The sequence below is a fragment of the Macaca nemestrina genome, chromosome 12 (genome assembly GCF_043159975.1).
Source record: "Macaca nemestrina isolate mMacNem1 chromosome 12, mMacNem.hap1, whole genome shotgun sequence".
Lineage (NCBI taxonomy): Eukaryota > Metazoa > Chordata > Mammalia > Primates > Cercopithecidae > Macaca > Macaca nemestrina.
The window spans coordinates 34157592-34181712 of NC_092136.1; the positions used below are offsets into that span (position 1 = coordinate 34157592).

At 35.5% G+C, this 24121-nt stretch overlaps 1 protein-coding gene and 1 pseudogene across 13 annotated transcripts in view; both read left to right on the forward strand.

The window, feature by feature from the left end:
* LOC105471497 (doublecortin domain containing 1) overlaps nucleotides 1-24121 on the forward strand; it is a 503306-nt gene that overhangs the window by 63583 nt on the left and 415602 nt on the right. For all 13 annotated transcript variants that reach the window (XR_011610715.1, XM_011723979.3, XM_071074912.1 and 10 more), the window contains one exon: nucleotides 7992-8197. Coding sequence is in view for 12 of the 13 variants with exons in the window: in XM_011723979.3 (XP_011722281.2) it covers nucleotides 7992-8197 (206 nt within the window). In the remaining variant the exon portion in view is untranslated. The remainder of the gene's footprint in view (nucleotides 1-7991; nucleotides 8198-24121) is intronic.
* On the forward strand, nucleotides 17775-18637 carry LOC112424910 (cytochrome c, somatic pseudogene; annotated as a pseudogene).

Genomic DNA, 24121 nt, shown 5'->3' on the forward strand with positions numbered 1-24121 from the left:
CAGATAGTCTCAGTCCCAGGAGTTGAAAATTTTTGAATTTTTGGAGATGAGAAAGTTAATGAAAGACAGAAATGTAGGAAGCATTAGGAAGCATTTGTTAATAATGGCTAGTATGAGGGCTGGCATGGTGGCTCACGTCTGTAATCCTAGCACTTTGGGAGACCGATGCTGGCAGATCACAAGGTCAGGAGTTTGAGACCAGCCTGGCCAATGTGGTGAAACCCTGTCTCTACTAAAAATATGAAAAATTAGCTGGGCGTGGTGGTACGTGCCTGTTGTTCCAGTTACTCAGGAGGCTGAGGCAAGGGACTCCCTTGAACCTAGGAGGTGGAGGTGGCAGTGAGCCGAGATCATGCCACTGCACTCCAGCCTGGGTGACATAGCGAGACTCCATCTCAAAAAAATAATAAAAATACAAATAAATTTAAAAAATAATAATGGCCAGTATGTTTTCCTAGAAATTCAAAGTAGATTTAGATGGCATTAAGGTTCTTGTTTGAATTGCTTGGCTCCCTGCCCCACATGCCCTATAGTCTCCTCACTATTTTGTTGCTACTCACTGCACTCACCTCCAGCCTTTGAGAATAGCCTCTTCCTCACCAGGGTTGAAGCCTTGTCAAGTCTTTGCTGACCACCTTCCGTTTCTCTGTGTTGGCATGTAAGAGTCAGATTCTGTTTTTCTTCTTGCCTCTGGATGTAATAATGCTTACATTACCCTGACTGTCAGCCCTCGAACCACATTTCTTGATATGAAAACACATGTCCTCGGAGTGGTGATGTACACAAGAATCACTTCCTGTTGCTAAATAGGAGGGTTCCCCAGTTGATATGGTCTGGATCTGTGTCCCCACGGAAATCTCATATTGAATTGTAATCTGAAATGTAATCCCCTCATGCTGGGGAAGATACCTCATGGGAGGTAATTAGATTATGGGGGTGGTCCCCCCCATGCTGTTCTTATAATGGTGAGTGAGTTCTTACTAGATCTGGTGGCTTTATAAGGGGCTTTTTGCCTCTTTGTTCTGCACTTCTCCTTCCTGCCATACTGTGAAGAGGGATGTATTTGCTTCTCCTTCCACCATGATTCTAAGTTTCCTGAGGCCCCCCTACCCATGCTGAACTATAAGTCAATTAAACCTCTTTTTAAATAAATTACCCAGTTTTGGGTATGTCTTTATTAGCGGTGTGAAAATGCACTAATACAGTAAATTGGTACCAGGTAGTGGAGCGCTGCTCTAAAGATCCCCATAAATGAAGCAACTTTGGAACTAGGTAATGGGCAGAGGTTGGGACAGTTTGGAGGGCTTAGAAGAAGACAGAAAGATGTGGGAAATTTTGGAATGTCCTAGAGACTTGTTGAATGGCTTTGACCAAAATGCTGTTGTTGGCTGGAGCAATAAGGGAAGATCTTAAACTGGATCCTGAAAGGACTTGAGTCTGAATAGGTGAAGTATGGGGTTAAAAGTGAACAGGGTTAATGAACAGATTTGCTTAGGTAAAATAGTGCTTCAAACTAGGGTAAGACAAGAACAGAAAATTTCAATGGCATCAGATTGTCTGTAAACTCTTCTGTTAGACATAAGGTTAGGAAAAAGGACTTGTGTCTTTTTTCATATTCCTTGCACAGAATCTGGCACATGGGATATACTCAACAAGTATTTGTTGACTGCCTGACAGGCCCCTGATGGGCTGACTGACTGGCTGGCTGGCTGACTGACTTGGAGAAAACTTCAAAAACTAGTTCCAAGAGTTTTCTCTTTAGGTAACGATAAAATTGATGTCTTAGGAAAATTCAGCTGTGATTGGTGTATAGAATGTCCGAAGTGATGGAGAAGAATCATATACAATTAGAAAGCTCTTGCAGATTTTAGGAGGCTGAGAGAGAAATGGACAAATGGGTCTGGTTGGAAATGGAAAAAAAATGATGCTTTTAAGAGTTACTGTGAAGAAGGAATAACTGAGAGGTCTCCCTTCCTTTACCGTGTCTCACGTCAGATTCCCTAGAAGCAGAACCTGAGATGAGGATTTTAGTGCTAGAGACTTTTTGAGGGAATACTCTTAGTTGAACCATGTAAGGGAGTGAGAGAAGGAGCCTAGAGCAGAGGAAGAAGCACGGCCGAGACATGTGTCCACTGGAAATCTAGCCCCAGTCTGGAATGTGAAAGACACCAGAGAATTGCTCCCCTTTGAGGCAAGAGGACTGGCTACTGTGTCCCAGAATCAGTCAATCGTTGACTGTGGGCTGTCTCCCTAGGTAGGAGGGAGGAGATCACAACCTTGCAGGCATTTCCTGACTAGGTTTCTTTCAGTCAAAGGTAATTCTCAGAAGGGTGCAGCTGTGTGATGGTCACAGCCAGGACTCACAGCAACTGGAGTTTGGGTGCACTAGCCTGCTAAAAGGCACCTTGGTGGGGCACCAACAGTGTCTACTACACTATGCACTATAGTCGACCCTCTGTATCCACGGGTTCTGCTTCTGTGGGTTCAACCAAATGTGGATCAAAAATACTCAGAAAAAAAGAGTTATAAAAATAACAATAGAACAATAAAAAATAATACAAACAAAAATACAGTATAACAACTATTTCCTTAGCATTCACATTGTATTAGGTATTATAAATAATCTAGAGATGATTTAAAGTACACAGGGGTATGTGTGTAGGTTATATACAAATACACCTACATTTTATATAAAGGACTTGAGCATCTACAGATTTTGGTATCCTAGGGGTCTTGATAGCAGGCCTCCATGGATACCCAGGGACAACTGTACTTTCTTCACATAGCACCCTGCTGAGAATCTTCCAACAGCTTCCTGTCACATCCAGAATAAAATCCAAATCCTTTATCTTGACCTGAACAATGTGGCCCCTTTGTGCCTCCTCGGCTTTAACCACATACACTCTTTCTGTTTTTTCTCTCTCTTTCCCTCTTCCTTCCTTCCTTCCTTCCTTCCTTCCTTCCTTCCTTCCTTCCTTCCTTCCTTCCTTCCTTCCTTCCTTCCTTCCTTCTTTCCTTCCTTTCTCTCGCTCTCTCGCTCTTTCTCTCCCTCCCTCCCTCTCTCTCTCTTTCTTTCTTTCTTTCTTTCTTTCTTTCTTTCTTTCTTTCTTTCTTTCTTTCTTTCTTTCTTTCTTTCTTTCTTTCTTTCTTTCTTTCTTTTCTTTCTTTCTTTCTCTCTCTCTTTCTTCCTTTTTCTTTCTTTCTTTTTTTCTTTCTCTCGCTCTCTTGCTGTCTTTCTTTCTCTCCCTCCCTCTCTCCCTCTTTCTTTCTTTGTCTTTCTTTCTTTCTCTCTCTCTTTCTTTCTCTCCCTCCCTATCTCCCTCCTTCCCTCCCTCCCTCCCTCCCTGTCTCTTTCTTTCTTTCTTTTTCTTCCTTCCTTCCTTCCTTCCTTCCTTCCTTCCTTCCCTCCCTTCCCTCTTCCTTCCTTCTGTCCTTCCTTCCTCCTTCCTTCCTTCCTTCCCCTCTCTCTCTCTTTCTCTCTTCCACCCTTCCTTCCTTCCTTCCTTCCTTCCTTCCTTCCTTCCTTCCTTCCTTCCTTCCTTCCTTCCTTCCTTTCTTCCTTCCTTCCTATGGAGTTTCACTCTTGTTGCCCAGGCTGGAATGCAGTGGCACAATCTCAGCTCACTGCAACCTCTGCCTCCTGGGTTCAAGTGATTCTCCTGCCTCAGCCTCCCGAATAGTTGGGATTACAGACACCCACCACAATGCCTCACTATTTTTTTGTATTTTTAGTAGAGACAGAGTTTCACCATGTTGGCCAGCCTGGTCTAGAACTCCTGACCTCAGGTGATCCACCCGCCTCGGCCACCCAAAGTGCTGGGATTACAGGCATGAGCCACTGCACCTGGTCTATTTTTCTTTCTTAAACATGTCAGGCCGATCCTCATGTGCTTGATTTTCGAGTCTCTGTGCTTGATTTTCACTCTGCTTGGAATACCTTTCCCCCAGATTTTCACAACTAACTTCTCATTACATATGCCTCTCTGTTCAGAGAGACCTTACACTGTTGGTTTCTCTGCCAGAGACTGTGAACTGCACAACTAGCTCTGTCCTCCTTACAGTTGTCACCCTGGTGCCTTGATGTGTGGACACCCAATAAATATTGTTGAATGAATAAGCAATTAGTTGGAGAGAAATGAATAAGCAGTATAGGTACAAGGTCTCGCTGAGAGAGTGGATAACTGTAAAAGAAGTGGAAACACTGACAGAAATAAAAACTGTGAAGGGTGAGTCAGTTTGTGTAGAAAGATATGAAATTTTACTTTAGACATTGAATGTGAGATATATGGAAGTGGCAGAAGAGTGCAGTGATTGGGAGCACGGCTTCTTGAACTAAATTCATATCCCAGTGCCACCACATACCAGTAGTATGATCTTGGGCAAGTTAATGCCTCTGTGCCTCAGTGCCTCAGTTTCCTCAACTGTAAATAAGAATAATAATATTACCTATCTCATAAAGTTGTTGAGAGAACAAAATAAGTTAATATCTATAAATCACATAAATAGAGTCTGGCTATAGTATTGTTTTCCATGGAATTTAAGGAGTTCTGCATGTGAAAGAGTTTCAGCCGGAGCTGGGAGTAGAGTTGGGTGAGTGAAGTACCAACGGGACACAATTTGAGGAGCCACTTGCTCTGAGGGTTGTGTGAGGGCCCTGCACAGCTTCCTTAAATTTTGCCTCATTGGCCTTCACTCCCCTCACCCTAGTGCTGGCCTTGGAAAACCCTTTATTGGTAAGATTCTCTAAATCTTGGCGCCTGTAACATCTCCCTCTGGCCTTAGTGGGAGTGGTTTCTTGCTCTTTCTAATCTCTGGGTTGCCTAACTGTCCTTCGGTTGCTTCTCAGCCTTTTCTATCACTTACATAACCAATTACCTGCAGTCAGTTTCCTCTGCCCAAATCCTCTGAGTAGATTCTGCTTTCCTGATTGGACTCTGACTGATGTAACAATTAATATACTCCGACACTCCATAATAAGCAATTGAATTTCAGGGAGGTGAGGGAAGAAGCTAACATTTATGGAATGACTTCAATATGTTAGGTAATTTTACATATTATCAGGGGAATCAGCCCCCACTATTTCAATGTAGGTTCTTTTCTATTTTCCCTAAGTGTCAACTGGTCTGAGAAATAAAGAGAAAGAGTACAAAGAGAGAAATTTTACAGCTGGGCCTCCGGGGGTGTCATCACATATTGGTAGGACTGTGATGGTGACCCTGAGCTGCAAAACCATCAGGTTTTTATTAGGGATTTTAAAAGGGGAGGGGATGTACAAACAGGGAGTAAGTCACAAAGATCACATGCTTCAAAGGGCAGTAAAGATCACAAGGCAAGGCAAAATTAGAATTACTGATGAGGGTCTATGTCCCACTGTGCACTCATTGTCTTGAAAAACATCTTAAGAGGAAACAGGATTCAAGAGCAGACTACATAAGTTGTAGTGTGACATACATTCTCAACTTATGAAGATGACAGGATTAAGAGATTAAAGTAAAGACAGACATAAGAAATTATAAGAGTGACTGGGGAAGTGACAAATGTCCATGAAATCTTCACAATTTATGTTCAGAGATTGCAGTAAAGACAGGTGTAAGAAATTGTAAAAGTATTAATTTTGGGAACTGATAAATGTCCATGCAATCTTCATCCCTATCAGATAGTGGAGTGATGCTCGCTAGATAATTTTTAATGAGAAATCTGAGATTCAGGGAGGTATAGTACATCTAGTGTCACTAAGAAACAGAGTTAGGGTTCAAGCATAGTTTGAAAGTAGAGGTAATACCCTTTCACCATGCAGATTGTGGGTAAACTCCCATTAAACTACAATAATTCATTCTTTTTTTTCCCCCCCGTGAGGATTTTTTTTTCCCCAGAGAAATACTGACTGACAATGATCAGCACCTATGGGATCTCCTCCTCTTCTTTTTTTCTTCTTTATTTATTGAGGTCACATAATGCAAAATTAATAATTTTAAAGTGAGCAATTTAGTAACATTTAGTGCATTCACACTGTCATGTAACTAATACTTCTATCTAGTTCCAAAATATTTCCATCATTTCAAAATAGAACACTTTACCCATTAAGCTTCTCTTCAATCCCCTCTCCTCCCTGCTGCTGGCAACCATCAATGTATGTTCTGTTTTTATAGATTTACCAATTCTGATATTTCATGTAAATGGAATCATATAATATGTCACCTTTTTTATGTCTGGCTTCTTTCATTTAGCATAATGTTTTTGACGTTTGTCCATATTGTAGCAAGTATCAGTACTTCATTATTTTTTATGACTGAATAATATTCCATCTACGTTATACATTGTACCACCATTGTACCAGTCATTCCATAATGATCATATAATTTTTATCCATTCATCTATTGATGGACATTTGGTTACCACATGTTGGCTATTGTAAATAGTGCTGCTATGAACATGTGTGTACATGTACTTACTTGAGTATCTGTTTTCAATTCTTTTGGCTATTTATGAACTCATCAACTTACAGTTAATATAGTTAACTATATTTAATATGTATTTAATATATTTAAACTATATTTAATATATTTAATAACTAATAAGTTAACTATAGTTAATATAGTTAAAATAACTCATTTTTCTATTATAATTTCTAATTCCTATTAATTTCAGTTTACAAAATGAAAACACACGGTAACAAATTTCTGTTAAAATGTTTTTTCTCTTTTTGAAGGCTTATGTCTATAGTCTTATAATCTAGTTTTAATTTAATCAGCAAGTTTTGTTAATCTGGTATGGTATATGTGTTTTTATATGTATATATGTTTGTTGGTAACAGAGAGAAAGAAGTGGGGGAGAATAGAGGGTTTTTTGTTGTTGTTGTTGAACATTTAATATAGTCATTCTGAGACTTGAAGGTTATTACAACCACTGGCTTATTTTTCATATCAATATTGGCAGATTTTATGTAAAGTAACATTTCTAGGTCAAAGAGGCCAAGCTTCTTTCAAGGTAAGTGCTAACAGAGAAAGATCATTTGAAAATCTAGGCAAATTTCAATGCAAAATAGCAATAAATGCAGCTATTTTCAGTTATCTGTAAATAAAATTATGTTTCTCTCAGAACAAATAAGAGCAGATGAGGGAGGGATCATTGTATTTTTGTAATTTATGTAAGAAGAAAATATGATTAAAATAAATTAAATGCACAAATAAGTAGCTCAGATGCAAATTATTTATTTATGAAACAAAACCTCTTGAAAAGAGAAGAATGCTGACGGCAACTTAGAATGCAATATACTGCACTCCTGTTCTTACCCTTACATTTTCAAAGTCAAACATAGTAATTTAGTTGTGCTCTTGTTTATATTAGTGGGAGTTTTAAAACTTAAATTTCTGCACACAGCTTTGAAAATGTATAGGTCAAAATAAACTGTTAATGAAAAACTGTTTTTCATTTTCAGTGAAATAGTTTAAATCTCTCACCAAGGATGTCCTAGAAGGCACCTTCCTTCTAGTCACAGGAGAAGAATTATAGTATAATGTTACTATTTGGAGGTCAGCAACTTTAAAGCAACATGGATAAGAAATCATATTAAAAAGACAAGAAATGTTTCCCAACCCTAAAGAACATAAAATTTCAGGACCTATGTAGTTTCATAGTAAGCTAAGGACATTGGACATTTTCACTGGACCCTTTCAGCTGGGTGCATATAATCAGTAATAGAGGCATGCTAAGGTGAATTTTAATTAGGACTAAATTGTGGTATTACTCTTTCATACCCTGAACATCTGTTCCCTTCAGAAATGATGATTTATGCAGGCTATCAGAGCAGACAGCTTGCTACAGCTTATGTCACGGTTAGTAAGAGCTGGTGGTAGCATTTCAGAAAACCCAGCATCTAAATGGAGACTGGCCAGTGTATAATATACAGGTAGTAGAGGGAGGGAAGTATGATGTGTCCATTTTTAATTTTGAAGCCAAATATTGACTTGACTTAAAAAATTATCTTCTAGACCATCTGTTGTTAATGAAGAAAGTAACTTGGACAATGAATGGGTTGATGCTTCCTACTGATGTCAAAAGACGGAAAACCAAGCCTGTTCTTTCTATTAGAATGAAGAAACTTACTGAGAGGACCTCAGTCCGAATTCTGTTCTTTAAGAATGGCATGGGGCAGGATGGGCATGTGATTACAGTGGGAAAAGAAACAATGAAAAAGGTAATTTTATATTAAATATTGAACTATGAATTCAATTTCAAAATTTTGTGGCTTTTGAAATGTGTTATGTTTTTTCTTCTAAATATCAATGTCAACAAATAAACTGAAATATTAAGAAGACATTATATAGAACTAAAAAATTCTGTATAAACCTGTTTATAAGTCTGTTTATTGCACTAATACCACAAATTACCATAGCAAAGCAACGATATTTCAGGAAATTATTTGGCTAACATAGTTAGTCATTCACCTAGTTAAAATGTTATGTTTATACTAGAGAAAATATTCTAAACATTCTAATTAGTTACAATATTTTATAAGCTATTTAGATCAAAGCCAGTCTAACCTAGCTTCCAGTCTCAAATCTGCCTCTTTTCATTTAGAATACTGGTAAGACCTAAAAATATCCTTGTTCCTCTAAAGAATTAGCAAAGCCCCAAATCACTAAAGTGCAGTTTCAAAGTATTCATAGAAGTTTTAAAAACAAATCTAAGGGGCCCAAGAAAAATCATGAAACAAGCAAACTTAAAAAAAAAGTTAAAGTATTACTTGTCATACAAACGCATGTTTTTTAGAAGGTGTTTGTACTTTCTAAAACATCTTTGATATTAAAAAAAATACCGAGGAGCTAATGGGAATTTGAAACACACACACACATTTTTATACAGATAAGGATTTTTCAACCAATTTTAAAGCAACCTAATAATAATATAGTAACAAATGTGTTGAGAATGTATGAGAGACAGTAAAACATAACCAAATGCCTAGGCTTGAATCTTGGCTTCACCATTCACTAACTATGAGGCCTTAGACACCTTTGTTTCCCTGAGCCTCAGTTTCTTCATCTAAAAAAAAACAGAGATAACAGTAGTACCTACTTCATAGAGTTGCTGCGAGGATTTAACGTGATATTATGCATGGAGTACAATGCCTGGCACCCAGAAAGTTCCCATTAAATGTTTCTAGTCTCATCTTTGAGACTCATAATATACACCTAACAGAAATTAGTTTTCTTTCTAATAGAAAATTTTTGTTATGAAATCAAGATAATTTTGTTATACAAAACTATTTCAAATTGAATGTTGCTTGGAACAGGTGAATAGTTGACTAGATATTGGAATTTTAATCAAAATATCTACTTCTTCATTTATTTGTTTTCGTGGTTGTTTTACAACCACAACTGGTTAAGAGCATTTACCAATGAGCTGGGAAACCTGAGTTTTGTTTCCTTCTCATCTGCAGATTTGGATTATGATATTAAGGGATATTACACAGCAGAGCAAATTGCTGAGGCAAGTTATAACATCTTCCCTGGCGATTTTGAAAAATAGAGAAGATGGACATATCTCTTGGACTGTTAAAATGCGGTCATTCTTGGAGATAGAAGCTAGGTTAGATAACCTCTTGAGTTCACTTCAGTTCAATCTCTGTAATTCCATGCCTTAGTGATAAAATTGGAGTAATAGTCACTCTTACAGATTATATGTTCTTAGTTGAAAGGTTGAGTATAAATAAAAATGCCACTGCTATTTTGCTTTTTGTCTCTAGAGAGGAATTTATTTAAAACTGGATGATCAAGGAAGTCTTTAGCTTGCATTTTTCTTTTACAATTTGTAGAAAATATTTAAAGAATTTTCACAAATTCATGATAGAACTCATGATAGAACATGATTTAGTAACAAATATATTAGTAAATATTTGCCTCAGTATCACATTTAAGAATGAGGTAAAGAAGAGGAGACAACAAAATGCTGATCTTGGGTGTCAATAAGAACTTGTTAGAAGGGAAAAATAAGACTTGCTAATTATTTTGTAAATAAAATTTAAATTTTGAAAGTGTTGTTGATAATCATAGGATCATGCTCTATTTATACATTAAACACCAAATCAGTAATAGAAATAAGGAAGTGTCATAGTCTTAAGAGAAAAACAAATTATTTTCTCTTTTATGATAAAACATTAGGAATGTTAGCTATTTTTCAATTACTACTAAGTAATGTAAAACTGAAGTAGAGTGTAAAGTATTCTAATATGGTGAAGGTTATTGCAATGGGATAAGAAGAGAATTATTGAGGATGAGTGTTACAATAAGGTAGTTAAAGCATAAAAGTCCTCTATGAGCACAGAATAGAGCCAAGGGGAAATGACTGTATGTTAATTACAAGGAGAAAATCAAAAGGAAATCCGTTTATTTACTTTAGGAAGTAATTAAGAAGTTTGAAATGAGGGCCAAAATGATATATTTCTTTACTAAACTCTAGAATACCAGAACTATAGCACATCTCTTTGCAATTTAAATCTGATGATTTTAGAATTACTTGATATGGTTTTAGTAATCACACAGCATGTGCTACTATAGGATATAGGCTAAACATCTATATTCATGGGTTGAGAAAGGTATTAAGAAAAGTTTGTGGGCATAAGATGCCAAATTAATGGGAAATGAAATATGGCTGATATGGATACACAACTTTGAGATTAGCATCCTGGTGGATAAGTTTTATTCTCTTCCAATTACATCTTGGATTCATTTTCAGATAATTGATGGCTGTGTGGATTATTTTATTATTCAAGATAGCATTTCCTTTCTGAAAAATGTTTGATTTTTTTCCAGTAGTTAATAATTATATCTTTCTTACTTGGGTTTTTGCTTGGTTTGCTACTATCACCAATAGCATGAAATTACAGTGCTGAAGAAAATGATGGAAAAGATAATGAAATGAATGAAACAATAAAAAAAAATTCGCTGTCCTCTTGCTCCCATTTGAACTGGCTGTTTTCTATGATCTCTATGCTGGGATCTGTCTTTACTATCAACCTGAGAATTATCATTCTCTCTCTCCTGTGTTGGATTTCTTTTCCCTGGTTCCCTAGTTTTCCCGTACCTCATCTATTCTACTGTGTGCATATTCCAGTGGCTTCCCAAAAAAGAGAATATGGATGGTGAATATTTTGAAATCTTGGGAAATATTTTTTCTTTCAAACATTAAAAGTATTGCTATATTGATTTTTGTTGCTAGTGTTGCTGCTGAGAAGTCTGATATCATACTGATTCATCATCCTTTGTAGGTGACACAAAGGATGAAAACATTTAGGACCATCTCTTTATTGATAGTGTTCAAATTTTTTTTCAAGATGTGCTGGATACTCAGGATGTCTTCTCAGTTTGAAAAGTGTCATCCTTTTCTTTTGAGATGTTTTATTGAACTATATATATTTCTGACAATATCCTTTTACTGTAGTTTTTCTGTTGTTATTTTATGGAGCTCCTACTTTTTTATGTTGGATCTTATGTACTGAACTTCTAATTTTCTTATCTGGGAGATTTGCTTATCTTTACCTCCCAACCCAGTGAATCTTTTGCTTCTCCTTTACTGTCTGTTTTTTTTTGGGGGGGAGTTGGAGGGGGGTTGGAGGCATTGCTTTTGTTTTATTTGGTTTTGGTCTTTAATGTTACAGACTACAGACTTACTTTAAATATGAGTTACTCCTCCATCAATATTTAAAATTGAAGAACCAAAAAGTTGGTTGAAAAGCTATGAGCATAGGTTTGTGTTATTGACAGATGGATTTCATTGGAGAATGTTTTGACTAGGATTTTTCATTGGGGTTGGGTTCCTAATTATCAGTGTCTTTTCTCTGGGGTTAATCAATTTCAGCAAATAAAGTCTGCCAATTTGAGCAATGTACTAGCCAAGTGGAGAAGGGGGTTAAGAGTTTCACTTTCAATATGTAGACTTTCATTTAATTCTCCTCTTTTCAGTAAGAGGTTTAGTCTCTCCAGAGAACAAATCTCGTGTCTTCTCTTCTGATAGCAAAAGTATAGTTGCCTACCTGGTTGATGTGGGAAGGGTTCTGGAGGTTTATCTGTTTTCTGTATAGTCAATCTGTTTTTAGCCCAACTTTTAGAGGTACCTAATGCCTCAAATTTATAAGCCTTTTTGGGGTTCTGCAATACAAATAAAATGTACTTTTACTAGTTTAAGTTTTGACTTTTCTGGTCTGCTAAATCATTTACCACTTAATTATCTTCCCACCTTTCTGGTTCTCTTTTTTGGAAAATAAATGTTAAGTGTCAATCTTTTAATATTGATAATAATTGATTAATAATTATTGATTTTTATAGATAAAAATGAATAATTCTAATATTTTCTTCCTATCCCAATTGTTTTCCCAGTTTCTTGGGGTTTATGCAGCGTAATTTGGCAAACATAGTGTTAGCTTACTTCAATGAGAACAGAATACTTTTCCTCTGTTACCTGGAGGCGTCATATACTTACTGCAGGCAAAAGGCCCACAGTTTTTTCAAAGTGTGGTCCACAGAACACTTTCATCAGAATTGTCTGGCTTTTCTGTTAAAGGTTCAGACTCCTAGGCCCTACCACGCCTATTGAGTTAGCAATTCTTGAGTGTGGGCCCTAGTAATCTGAATTTCAACAAATGTCTCCAAATGATTCCTAGCCACTCTAAAGTTTGAGAATTCTTATTCCAGTGTTCTAAAATTTCAAACTTACTAATTGATGGAAATCTTCACAGACTTCCTTTTTGCTTGTTCTCCTGTACTTCTCATATAATTTAAGAGAAAAAAAAAACTTGTGAGACAGAATAAAAGAGGTTGGGGGAAATTAGATAACTAGTTGTCAGATTAGAATGAGTGCAGGGAGTTCAGAAATCAGGAAATAGAAAACATCTACAAGCAGGCGGAAAAAGAGTGGTTATGTGTAGCAAGTCTGGCTTAGGAAAAAATACTCCCTTCATATTTATATGTAAACATATTTCATTGTAATTACTTTTTCCTGTTATTACTGAAAAAACATATAAATATTGCGAGAATTACTGCTATATGAATTTCAAGGTATAAATAAGCAATAGACTTTATTAGATGCCTTTAAGCCAGGAGAAATATGTATTTCTATGATGTTTACAATTTATTAATTAAAAAAACATAATAAGCTTAAACAAAAAAGTAAGAAAAATTTCAAGCTTAAGAGGCCCAATTCAATTGAAATAACACAATATAATGATATGATTGTGGAATGTTCACACAGAAATTAGTAACTATGGCAGCAGAGATTTTCCCAATAGTGTGGGTAAAATAATTTAGAGAGTATCTTCAGAGATTCAAAAAGGAGCACCTGGGGTAGCAAAATTTGATTAAGGATGCTCAACATGGATTCCGACAGAGGAGGTCATGCATAATTAGTATGTTGGAACTTCTTTAAAGAGCTTTTTATGAAATATGAGGAAAAGTCCATTGATACTACTTATTATTGTTATTTAAAAATTAGGCTAGTTTTTTAAACCAGAGATTAAATCTGATTAAAAAAACAAAAGAAGAGTTTTAAAAATACGGAATTTGATAATATGGTTTATTCTCAAGAGGCTATGAATAGCCAGTTGCTTTTTCATTATTTAATGTGAATTTCTAGGATTATACAATTGAGTTATTTTAGAATATTATGTCATTATTTATAGTCAGATTTTTTTCTTAAATGAAATTCTAAAAAAAGCAAAAAGAGAAAGAATGTATTTAATAGAAATAAAAACAAATGAGAATTTTCAGTCTAAAGATTCATTTACTTTACTGATGGTAGTTAAGGAAAGTCCTTAATATTATTTAGGGGCAGTTGAGACATAAACATGGCCAGGCACGGTGGCTCACGCCTATAATCCCAGCACCTTGGTAGGCCAAGGTGGACAGATCACCTAAGGTCAGGAGTTCGAGACCAGCCTGGCCAACATAGTGAAACCCTGTCTCTACTAAAAATACAAAAAATTAGCTGGGTATGGTGGCGGGCGCCTGTAATCCCAGCTATTTGGGAGGCTGAGGCAGGAGAATCGTTTGAACCTGAGAGGCAGAGGCTGTAGTGAGCCAAGATCACTTCACTGCACTCCAGCCTGGGTGACAGAGCAATACTCCATCTAAAAAAAAAACCAAAAAAAGACATAAACATGACATTCAATTTGAAAGGTAAAATGTATTTCTGTGGTTTTTTTTTTTTTTGAGGCAGAGTCTCACTCTGTTGCCCAGGCTGGAGTGCAGTATTTTTGTGTTTTTTATTAAAATTATTTTATAGTTTTTGTATGCACATTTTATATTTTAACGTATTTAATTTTTAAGAATATGTAACAATAATGGTTACATTAAAGTGTTTATTAGATTCGTGTCCATGCATACCTTATCATTAAAGAATCTTTGATGAATTTTACCGAGTTTCTGGACATTAGAATCACAGGATTTTATGAAGTAATCTAGTCAAGCTACTCAAAAAACTGAAACTTAGACAAGCTAACTACCATATCCAAAGTGGATCAAGTAAAATAGCTGGTACTATAACCCATTTTCTGATTTTAAGAGCAATATTCTTTATTATTCAAAACTTCCCTTAATATTACTTTTTCTTAAATTTTAATTCCTACTGTGTCGTGTCTTAAAAATGATTTAACATAACCATCAAAAATAAAAACGTAAGACATCTGTTTCCAGTTGGAGTAATTAGTATCAGACTAGCCATTCCATTCTAAACAACTGAAAAACTGGAAAAAATATATGACAACTATTTTTAGGTATTAAACAACAGGAAGCATCAGCTATAATGCCTAAGAGAAGGGGAAAAGTTGAAGTGAGTCCTAAAGTTCACTATGTCTTTGTACCTGGAGGAATTTATGGATCATAGTAGAGAGAGAGGGAGGGAGGGTGGGAAAGAGTGAGAGAGAGAGAGAGAAGAGAGAATCTAAGAAAAGCACAGTGGTTCCCATAAACTGAAGAGAAAGACATCAAAGTTCTAGGTGGCTGAAATTTGCAGAGCAATACCATAAGAGGGAACTCTTTGTAGAATAGTTCTCAAATTTTGTGTAAGCATCCCCTCATGTCTTTGGCTGACTATTAAGTTGCTTATGCATAGGGTGAACTCCACAAGGCCTGACACAAACAACTGCCAGGAAAAGAACAACTAATTAGGATGTAAAAGGGAAACAAGTATGGGAATATGTGCAGGGTCAGGAGACATTTGCCTTTTGACCAGTTGGAGAGGAGAGGTCTTGTTGAACTTGTTAGACAAATTGATGAAGATTCCAGTAAAGGTAATTTATATCCACAAGAAAAGTTGATCAATAGAAACAGACCCCAAAATAGAGTTAACCAAAAAAGACATTTAAACAGTGATTATAAATATGTTCATGTATTTAAAGAAAACATGAATATAATGCAAAGAGAACTGGAAACTTAAAATAGAACCAGTGGAACTTCTAGTTCTAAAAAATACAATATCTTAACTGAAAAAAAACAAAAAACAAAAAACAAAAAAACCTGGGTTTAACAGCAGGTTAGATATTAGAGAAGAAAAGATCAATGAACTTCAAGACAGGGCAATAAAGCTATCCAAACTGCAGTGCAGAGAAGCAAAAGGAAAGGACCGAAAACAAGGACTGAGTGTCGGTAACTTGTGGGATATCAATGAGTCTAATAGAGGTATAATTGGAGCCCTAGAAAGACTGAGAAGAATGTGAATATTTGAAGTAATAATGGTCAGAATTTTTCCTGAGTTCATGGAAAACAACCCACATATCTAAGAAGCTCAATGCACCTCTACTAGAAAGATAACCAGATTAAGGACATAAATCACATTGCTGTAAACAATGATAAATAGGAAAGCTTAAAAGCAACCAGAGGGGAGGAAACACATTAATTACAGGGATACGTATGTAAGAATAAAAACTGACTTCTCTTCAGAAATTATGCAAGACAGAAGATAGCAGATACCTTTAAAGTGTGGAGAGAAATAATATGTTTAAAGTGCTGAAAGAAAAACTGGTCATCTTATTTTGTGTTACAGTAAAAATACCTTTAAAAAATCTTTCAAATAAAAGCATTCTCAGGTAAACAGAATATGAAGCACTTGTATCTAGCAGACCTATACTATGAGAAATATTAAAGGATATTTTTCACTGGAAGAAAATGCTACCAGAAACAAATTTGGGTATGCACAAAGAAATTATCTTAAATATACATGGTACATTCACTTTTATAGACCCTTTGCTGCTTATTGAGCCATTCCCAGTACATTTAAGAGGATTAAAATTATGTTAAGAATGTTTCCTGACTACAAAAGAATTAAATTACAAATAAATAACCAAATATATCAGGTCACTCACTCTCCAGCTGTGGAGAGTTGTTTAATGTAGACATAAAACTCCCTTTAATACATTTATCTTAATAGACTATATTTAATATTATGTATGTTATCTTTCTTTAATAGATTATATATATATTATCTTTAATAGACATTAAATTCCCTTTCATATATACACCTATCCTATTTGTCTTGTCCTTCTAGATATAGAACTCTAATACAACCTAAATTACCAAAACTGAGACAGAAGAAAATTTATATCTCAAAATCTCTGTATGTATTAAATAAATCAAATTTATAATTAAAAACTTTTCAAAAAACAAAATTCCAAGACCAAATGATCTCACTGGTGAATTTTATCAACCTTTCATGAGAAAATAATATCAGTTGTACACAAACCTTTTAGAAAATAGAGAAAACAGGAAAACTTCCCCTCTCACATGATGAGACTAGCATTATAAAGACATTACTAGAAAAGAAAATTCATACCACTATCCTCCTAACCATAGATGCAAAATTACTTCATAAAGTGTTAACAAATCAAATCCAACAATACATCATGATCAAGTGAGTTTTATCCCAGGAATGCAAAGTTGGTGTGTTAGTCCATTTTCATGCTGCTGATAAAGACATACCTGAGACTGGGCAATTTACAAAAGAAAGAGGTTTATTGGACTTATAGTTCCACATGGCTGAGGAAGCCTCATAATCATAGTGGCAGGGAAAAGGCATGTCTCACATGGTGGGGGCAAGAGAGAGAATGAAAGCGAAATGAAACAGTTTCCCCTTATCAAACCATCAGATCTTGTGAGACTTATTCACAAACGCGAGAACAGTATGGGTGAAACCTCCCCCATGATTCAGTTATCTCCCACTGGCTCACTCCCACAAAACGTAGGAATTACGGGAGTACAATTCAAGATAAGATATGGGTGGGGACACATAGCCAAACCATATCAGTTGGTTTAACAACAGATAGTGTAGGTGACCACCTTAAGAGAATACGGAAAAAGTCACATGCTCATTTCAGTAGGTATCAGAGAGGAATTTGACAAAATTTAATATTCACTTATTAAAAAAAATTTTCATAGCAAACTTGAAATAGAAGGGAATTTCTTCAATCTGGTCAAGAATGTGTACTAAACACTGATTTAACTGCATACTTAATGATGAAAGACTGAACTGTTTTTCCCTAAGATCAGGATCAAGGCAAAGATGTCCTCTCTTTTCATTTCAGCTTACCATGCTATCAGAGGCCCTACCCTGTGATAAGGCAAGAAAAAAGTAGTAAAAAGTGTATAGATTTAAAAGGAAGAAGTAAAAACTATTTTATTTATAGACAATGTGATAAGAGCATGAAATACCTTAAAGTATCTATATAAAAGCTAGAACTAAGGAATACATTCACCAAGTTTGCAGGATACAAGGTCAGTGAAATTGTATATACTAGTGGCCATTAGAAAATGAAATTTAAGGAGAGTGGGACATCTGGCTTCAGAGCGGGAACCTTCATTGCACCAGTGACGAAAAAGAGAAATATGGGTGATGTTCAGAAAGGCAAGAAGAGTTTTTGTTCAGAAGTGTGCCCAATGCCACACTGTGGAAAAGGGAGGCAAGCACAAGACCGGGGCCTAATCTCCATGGTCTCTTCGGGCAGAAGACACGTCAGGCCACTGTATTCACTTACACAGATGTCAATAAGAACAAAGATATCACCTGGGGAGAGGATACACTGATGGAGTATTTAGAGAGTCCCAAGAAGTACATCCCTGGAATAAAAATGATCTTTGCTAGCACTAAGAAGAAGGCAGAAAGGGCAGACTTGTCAGCTTGTCTTAAAAAAGCTACTAATGAGTAATAATTTGCCACTGCCTTATTTATTACAAAACAGAAATATTTCATGACTTTTTTATGTGTACCATACTTTAATAGATCTCATACACCAGAATTCAGATCATGAACGACTGACAGAATATTTTGTTGGGCAGTCCTGATTTAAAACTAAGACTAGCTTCTGGTTAAATGAGTATGTTCAGTTTTTGAATTTTAATAGTAATTCCAATTCAGCAAATGCTATCACTGTGTACCCCTTCTAAAGCTATGATTAGACTTCGTTAGTAACATTCAACTTTTCACAAAGATGACGAGTGCCATCTTAAAACTTACTGGAGATTGGTTTTATATTTAAATTTACATACTGGGTTATGTGAATATATTTAAACACTGGGGAAATTCCTTCACTGTCTCAGAACCAAGCAAGATTCACCTGTGTTTTGTGTTCATTTGCCTCTTAAAGGCAAGGGTTGAAGATAAATACGGTAGCAATATCTACTTTATACTTTTGGCCCTAACTATGCCCATCTAATTAGAATTCCCTGTATTCAAAATGGTTCCTTTTACTTACTGAAAGGAATTTTAGTGTGGTTTATGTGTAATATCAAAGGTTATTTAACACTTCTCACATTTTATAGATGATCTATAAGGTCACATGCTTTTAAAATAGTAGCAAATCTTTTATTATTATTATTATTTTTAAATTTATTATACTTTAAGTTCTAGGATACATGTGCAGAACATTCAGGTTTGTTACATAAGTGTACACCTGCCATGGTGGTTTGCTGCACCCATCAACCCGTCATCTACATTAGGTATTTCTCCTGATCTTATCCCTCCCCGAGCCCCCAACCCCCTGACAGGCCTTGGTGTGTGATATTCCTCTTCCTGTGTCCATGTGTTCTCATTGTTCAGCTCCCACCTATGAGTGAGAACATGTGGTGTTTGGTTTTCTGTTCTTGTGTTAGTTTTCTGAGAATTATAGTTTCATCCATGCCCCTGCAAAGGACATGAACTCATCCTTTTTTATGGCTGCATAGTATTCCATGGTGTATGTGTGCCACATTTTCTTTATCCAGTCTATCATTGATGAGCATTTGGGTTGGCTTCAAGTCTTTGCTATTGGGAATAGTGCAGCAATAAACATACGTGGGCATGTGTCTTATAAACTTCACTCTTGAATTCTTTACATTCTAAGTCAAACTAAGTAATAATTTAGGATTGTCTTTAAACAGCCATTCAGAAACATAAAACTGTAGAACTGCTGTGTATTTGTGATTGGGAATGGTGCTTTTGCCAACTTAAAAGGATTAAACTAGAAGAGATATACACACAAAAAAAGAAAATGAAATTTAAAAATAAAATACCACAACACTCAAACACATGAAATACTTAACTATTCATTTAACACAATATGTGCAAGACTTATACAGTGAAAACAACAATTAATTGCTGAGAGAAATGAAAGAAGGCCCAAGAGATATATCATGTTCATGGACTGGAAACTTCAAAATTATAATGATGCCAATTTCTTGCAAATTGATCTATATAGTCAACATAATACTCATCAAAATTCAGCTGGCCTTCTCTTTGAGGAAAGGGGCATAAATTGACAAGATATTTCTAAAATATATGTGGAAATTCCAGAAATGCAAAGGAATTAGATAGCCAAATCAGTTTTAAACAAGAATAAATTTGGAGGATTTATACTACCTGATTTCTTTTAAAAAGTTGTATTTTAGTATTATTATTGTTATTTATTTTTTAAATTGACAAATAAAAATTGTATATATTTATGGTATACTACAGGATGATTTGAAATATGCCTACATTGTGGAATGGATAAACCAAGCTGATTAACAGTTGAATTACTTTAGATACTTATTTTTTTTTTGTCATAAAAATCTACTTTCTTAGCAGTTTTCAAGTATATAATATACTGTTATTAACTATAGTCACCATTATAAACAATCATTCTCTTGAACTTATACCTCCTGTCTGACTGAAATTTTGTGCACTTTATAGCCAACATCTTCCTAGTCCTCCCACTCCCACTGCAGCCTCCTGTAATCACCATTCTACTCTCTGCTTCTATGAGTTTGACTTTTTTAGTTTTCACATATAAGTGAAATCATGTGGTATTTGTGTTTCTGTGCCTGGCTTATTTCACTTAACATAATGCCCTCCAAGTTTATCCATGTTGTTGTAAATGACAAGAGTTTCTCCTTTTTAAAGGCAGAATAGTATTCCATTTACACTACCTGTTTTCAACATCTATTATAAAGCTAAAGTAATCAAAACAGGATGATATGGGAATAAGAATACACATAGAAAGCAAAGAAACAAAATGGAGAGTTCAGAAGTAGACCCACACATACATGGGTAAATCATTCTTGATAGAGTAATTCAATGGCAGAAGAGACAATGTTTTTGATAACTATTGCTGAAACAATTGGATATTTCTGTGTGATAAGAACTTACCTCACAACCATTCATGAAAATTGATTTAAATTGATCGCAGATCTTATTATAAAGAGTAAAACTATACTAATTCTCAGAGAAAACATGGGAGAAAATCTTTGCAACCTTGGGTAGGCAAATATTTCTTAGGACATTAAAAAATATGAACAAAGACATAGAAATCAACCATTAGCACATGAAAATATGCTCAATATTATTAATCATCAAGGAAATGCAAATTAAATCCATGATGAGTTACCACTATACACACATTAGAATGACTAATATTTAAAAGACTGACAATACCAAGTGTCGGTGAAAATGTGGAGAAATGGCAAATCTTATATTTAACTGATAAGAATGCAAAATGATACAGCCACTTGGCAAAATAGTTTGATAGTTTCATATAAAGTTAAACTTATACTTAATTACAATCTAGCAATCTCATTTTTAGATATATACCAAGGTAAATAACATATGTCAACACAAAGACTTCTAAGTGAATGTTCATAGTTGTTTTATTTGCAATTAGCCAAACTACAGACAGTACAAAAGTCCATATACCTGTGAATGGATAAAAGATTATGATATATTTATGTCAAGGACTATTTTTCAACAGTAAAAAGAAATGAGCATTGTGGTAAATGAATGAAACCAGGTATGAAATATTACATGCCATGAAATTGTAAAACAGATGAACTATTCTCTAGTGAAAAAAACCAGATTATTGGTGATTTCGGGCGAGGAGTATTGGGTTGCAATTGGAAAAGAACATGAGGAATTTTGGAAGGTAGTGGGAATATTCTGTGTATTCACTGTGGTAGTTACACATGGGTATACATTGTTCTATCTGCATCAACTGCACCTACTTAAAATAGGTACAGTTTATTTCATGCAAATTATAAATCAATAGAGTGGATTTTAAAAACAAACAAAAATAATAATATGACTAGAATTGTAATCTGGATCATTTAATTATTCTTAAGAAAATTCCCTCTGGTCATCTACTTCTCATTCACATTCTAAAAATAAAATACGAAAACACCACAGGACACAAATTCACGAGAAATAGTTGCCTTTTCAAATCATATTTATGTTCATTACTAGTGAGAGCAAATAACTAGATTTGGTGTGCATTCTTTCACTTACCTTTATGAGAATAAGACAAAGAATAGGGCAGGATATTAAGCTCTAGGATTTATTCAGGAAAGTACTTTTAAGTTACTTAATAAGCTGGGTACAAATTTAGCCCAATCTTCTGGCATTTTCTGGTTAACATAATGGTAATAATTTTGATTATAAGTCATTTTTGTAAAATGTTGGCCTGAGCAGAGACTTATGCCATGGCATTTGATTACATTTTAATTCTTTGAAAATTCATAAACTATTTGACAGCCTTTCAATAAGAAAAAAAAAAATTCTGTAAAAACAGATTCCCTTTCTCAAAATAATCATAATAAATGATAGTTCTCTTCTACTGAGCAAGCACAATTAATTGCCAAAGGTGAAGTATTTTTAGTAATCCAAATGATTAGTTTCACAATTATCCATTCATTTTCATAATTTTCAGCTTGATAAATTTCATCTAAAATTATTCCCTAGATTTTTAATTAAATGGTTTGCTTTTTAGGTTTATATAGTGAATACTGTTGTAATCTATTTGGTATACAAATACTCACTGAATTAGCTGAATAGATTTTCATCATTTGAGGAACATGGGACAAAAAATGTATTTTTCTGTCAGGATAACTTTAACTGCAAATAACAGATTCCTGATTGAAACAGACTTAAGCAAAAATGGAGCAAGAAAACCAGAGGTAGGGCAGCACCAAGCATAGTATGACAGAATTCCAGCTGTGATCTCTACAGTTTTCTGGAGTTTGTGCTCTTTCATATGTTGGTAACAAGATGGTTGCACAGCCAGGTATAACTATGTGCAGAGGCACAAAAGGACCATCTCTTCTCTATGAAAGATTAAGCCTTTCCCAGAAGCTCCTGCTTATGTCTCATTGACCAGAACTGGGTTATGTGTCTGTCTCAAACCATTCACTGACAAGGGGCATGAGACTACAATAGGTAATTTAGACACATCAAGATAATTGTAGGCTGGGCGCAGTGGCTCTTTGGGAGGCCGAGGTGGGCGGATCACCTGAGGTCAGGAGTTCAAGACCAGCCTGACCAACATGGAGAAACCCTGTCTCTACTAAAAACACAACATTAGCCGGGCATAGTGGTGCACACCTGTAATCTCAGCTACTGGGGAGTCTGAGGCAGGAGAATCACTTGAACCCGGGAGGCGGAGGTTGCAGTGAGCCGAGATCAAGCCATTGCCCTCCAGCCTAGGCAACAAGAACGAAACTCCATCTCAAAAAAACAAAAAAAACAAAACAACAACAACAAAAATATAATTGTAGTCTTCCTTGAGTCAAGAGGGAGAAAAATCAGTATAGTAAGGATGAGGGTGGAGAATGGATATTGGATAGGCAGCCAACAGTATTACTATACACGTGAAGAAGTTTTCTTATTTTATTTCCTAGGACTTGCAAAAAGTTAGTGCTCTGGTACTAAAAATAATTGGTTATTTGAAAAAAAAAATTCTTCTGGAATTATGCATACTTTATAGCATAATTTCATAAAAGCAGACAATTTTTTGCTAGCTTATCAGAATCTTGATCAAAAGATATTTATACTAAAATGAGTTTAAATTAGGAATAATATATATTAACTCTTTTATTCATTAATTCAAAATATTTTTTGACTACTAATGTCTGCCAAGTACCTGGATATGGTGGTGAGCAAAACAAACCATGGCCTTGTTCTCATGGAACTTTTAGTCTAGTGGTGGACAAAGAGATTTGTAAAATAAATCCAGGTGTGGTGGCTCACACCTGTTATCTCAGCAATTTGGGAGGCTTAAGCAGGCGGATCGGGAGGTCAGGAGTTCCAGACCACCCTGGCAAACATAGTGCAACCCTGTCTCTACTAAAAATACAAAAATTAGCCTGGCATTGCAACAGGCACCTGTAGTCCCAGCTACTCAGGAGACTGAGGCGGGAAAATCACTTGAACCCGGGAAGCAGATGTTTCAGTGAGCAGAGACTGTACCATTGCACTCCAGCCTGGCTGACAGAGTGAGACTCTGTCTCAAAAAAAAAAAAAAGGCATTTGTGAAATGATCATATCATTAAATGTGGAGTAGGTGGCATAAGGAAGGCTTCTTTCCTTTCCTATGAGGCTGCTCTCCCCCTTCATATGGTGACTTTTTGATTCCTGGAATACATCCTGCTTGCTCTGCTATGGAGCCTTTTCATATGCTGTGTTCTCTGAAATAGTTCCCCACTCTCAATATCCTCCACTTGTTTCCAGATAAATCCAGTTTATCTCTTCTCAGAAGCCTTCCTTATGCCACCTACTCCACATTTAATGATATGATCATTTTATAAATGTCTTTGTCCACCACTAGACTCAAAGCTCCATGAGAACAAGAACCTGGGTGTTT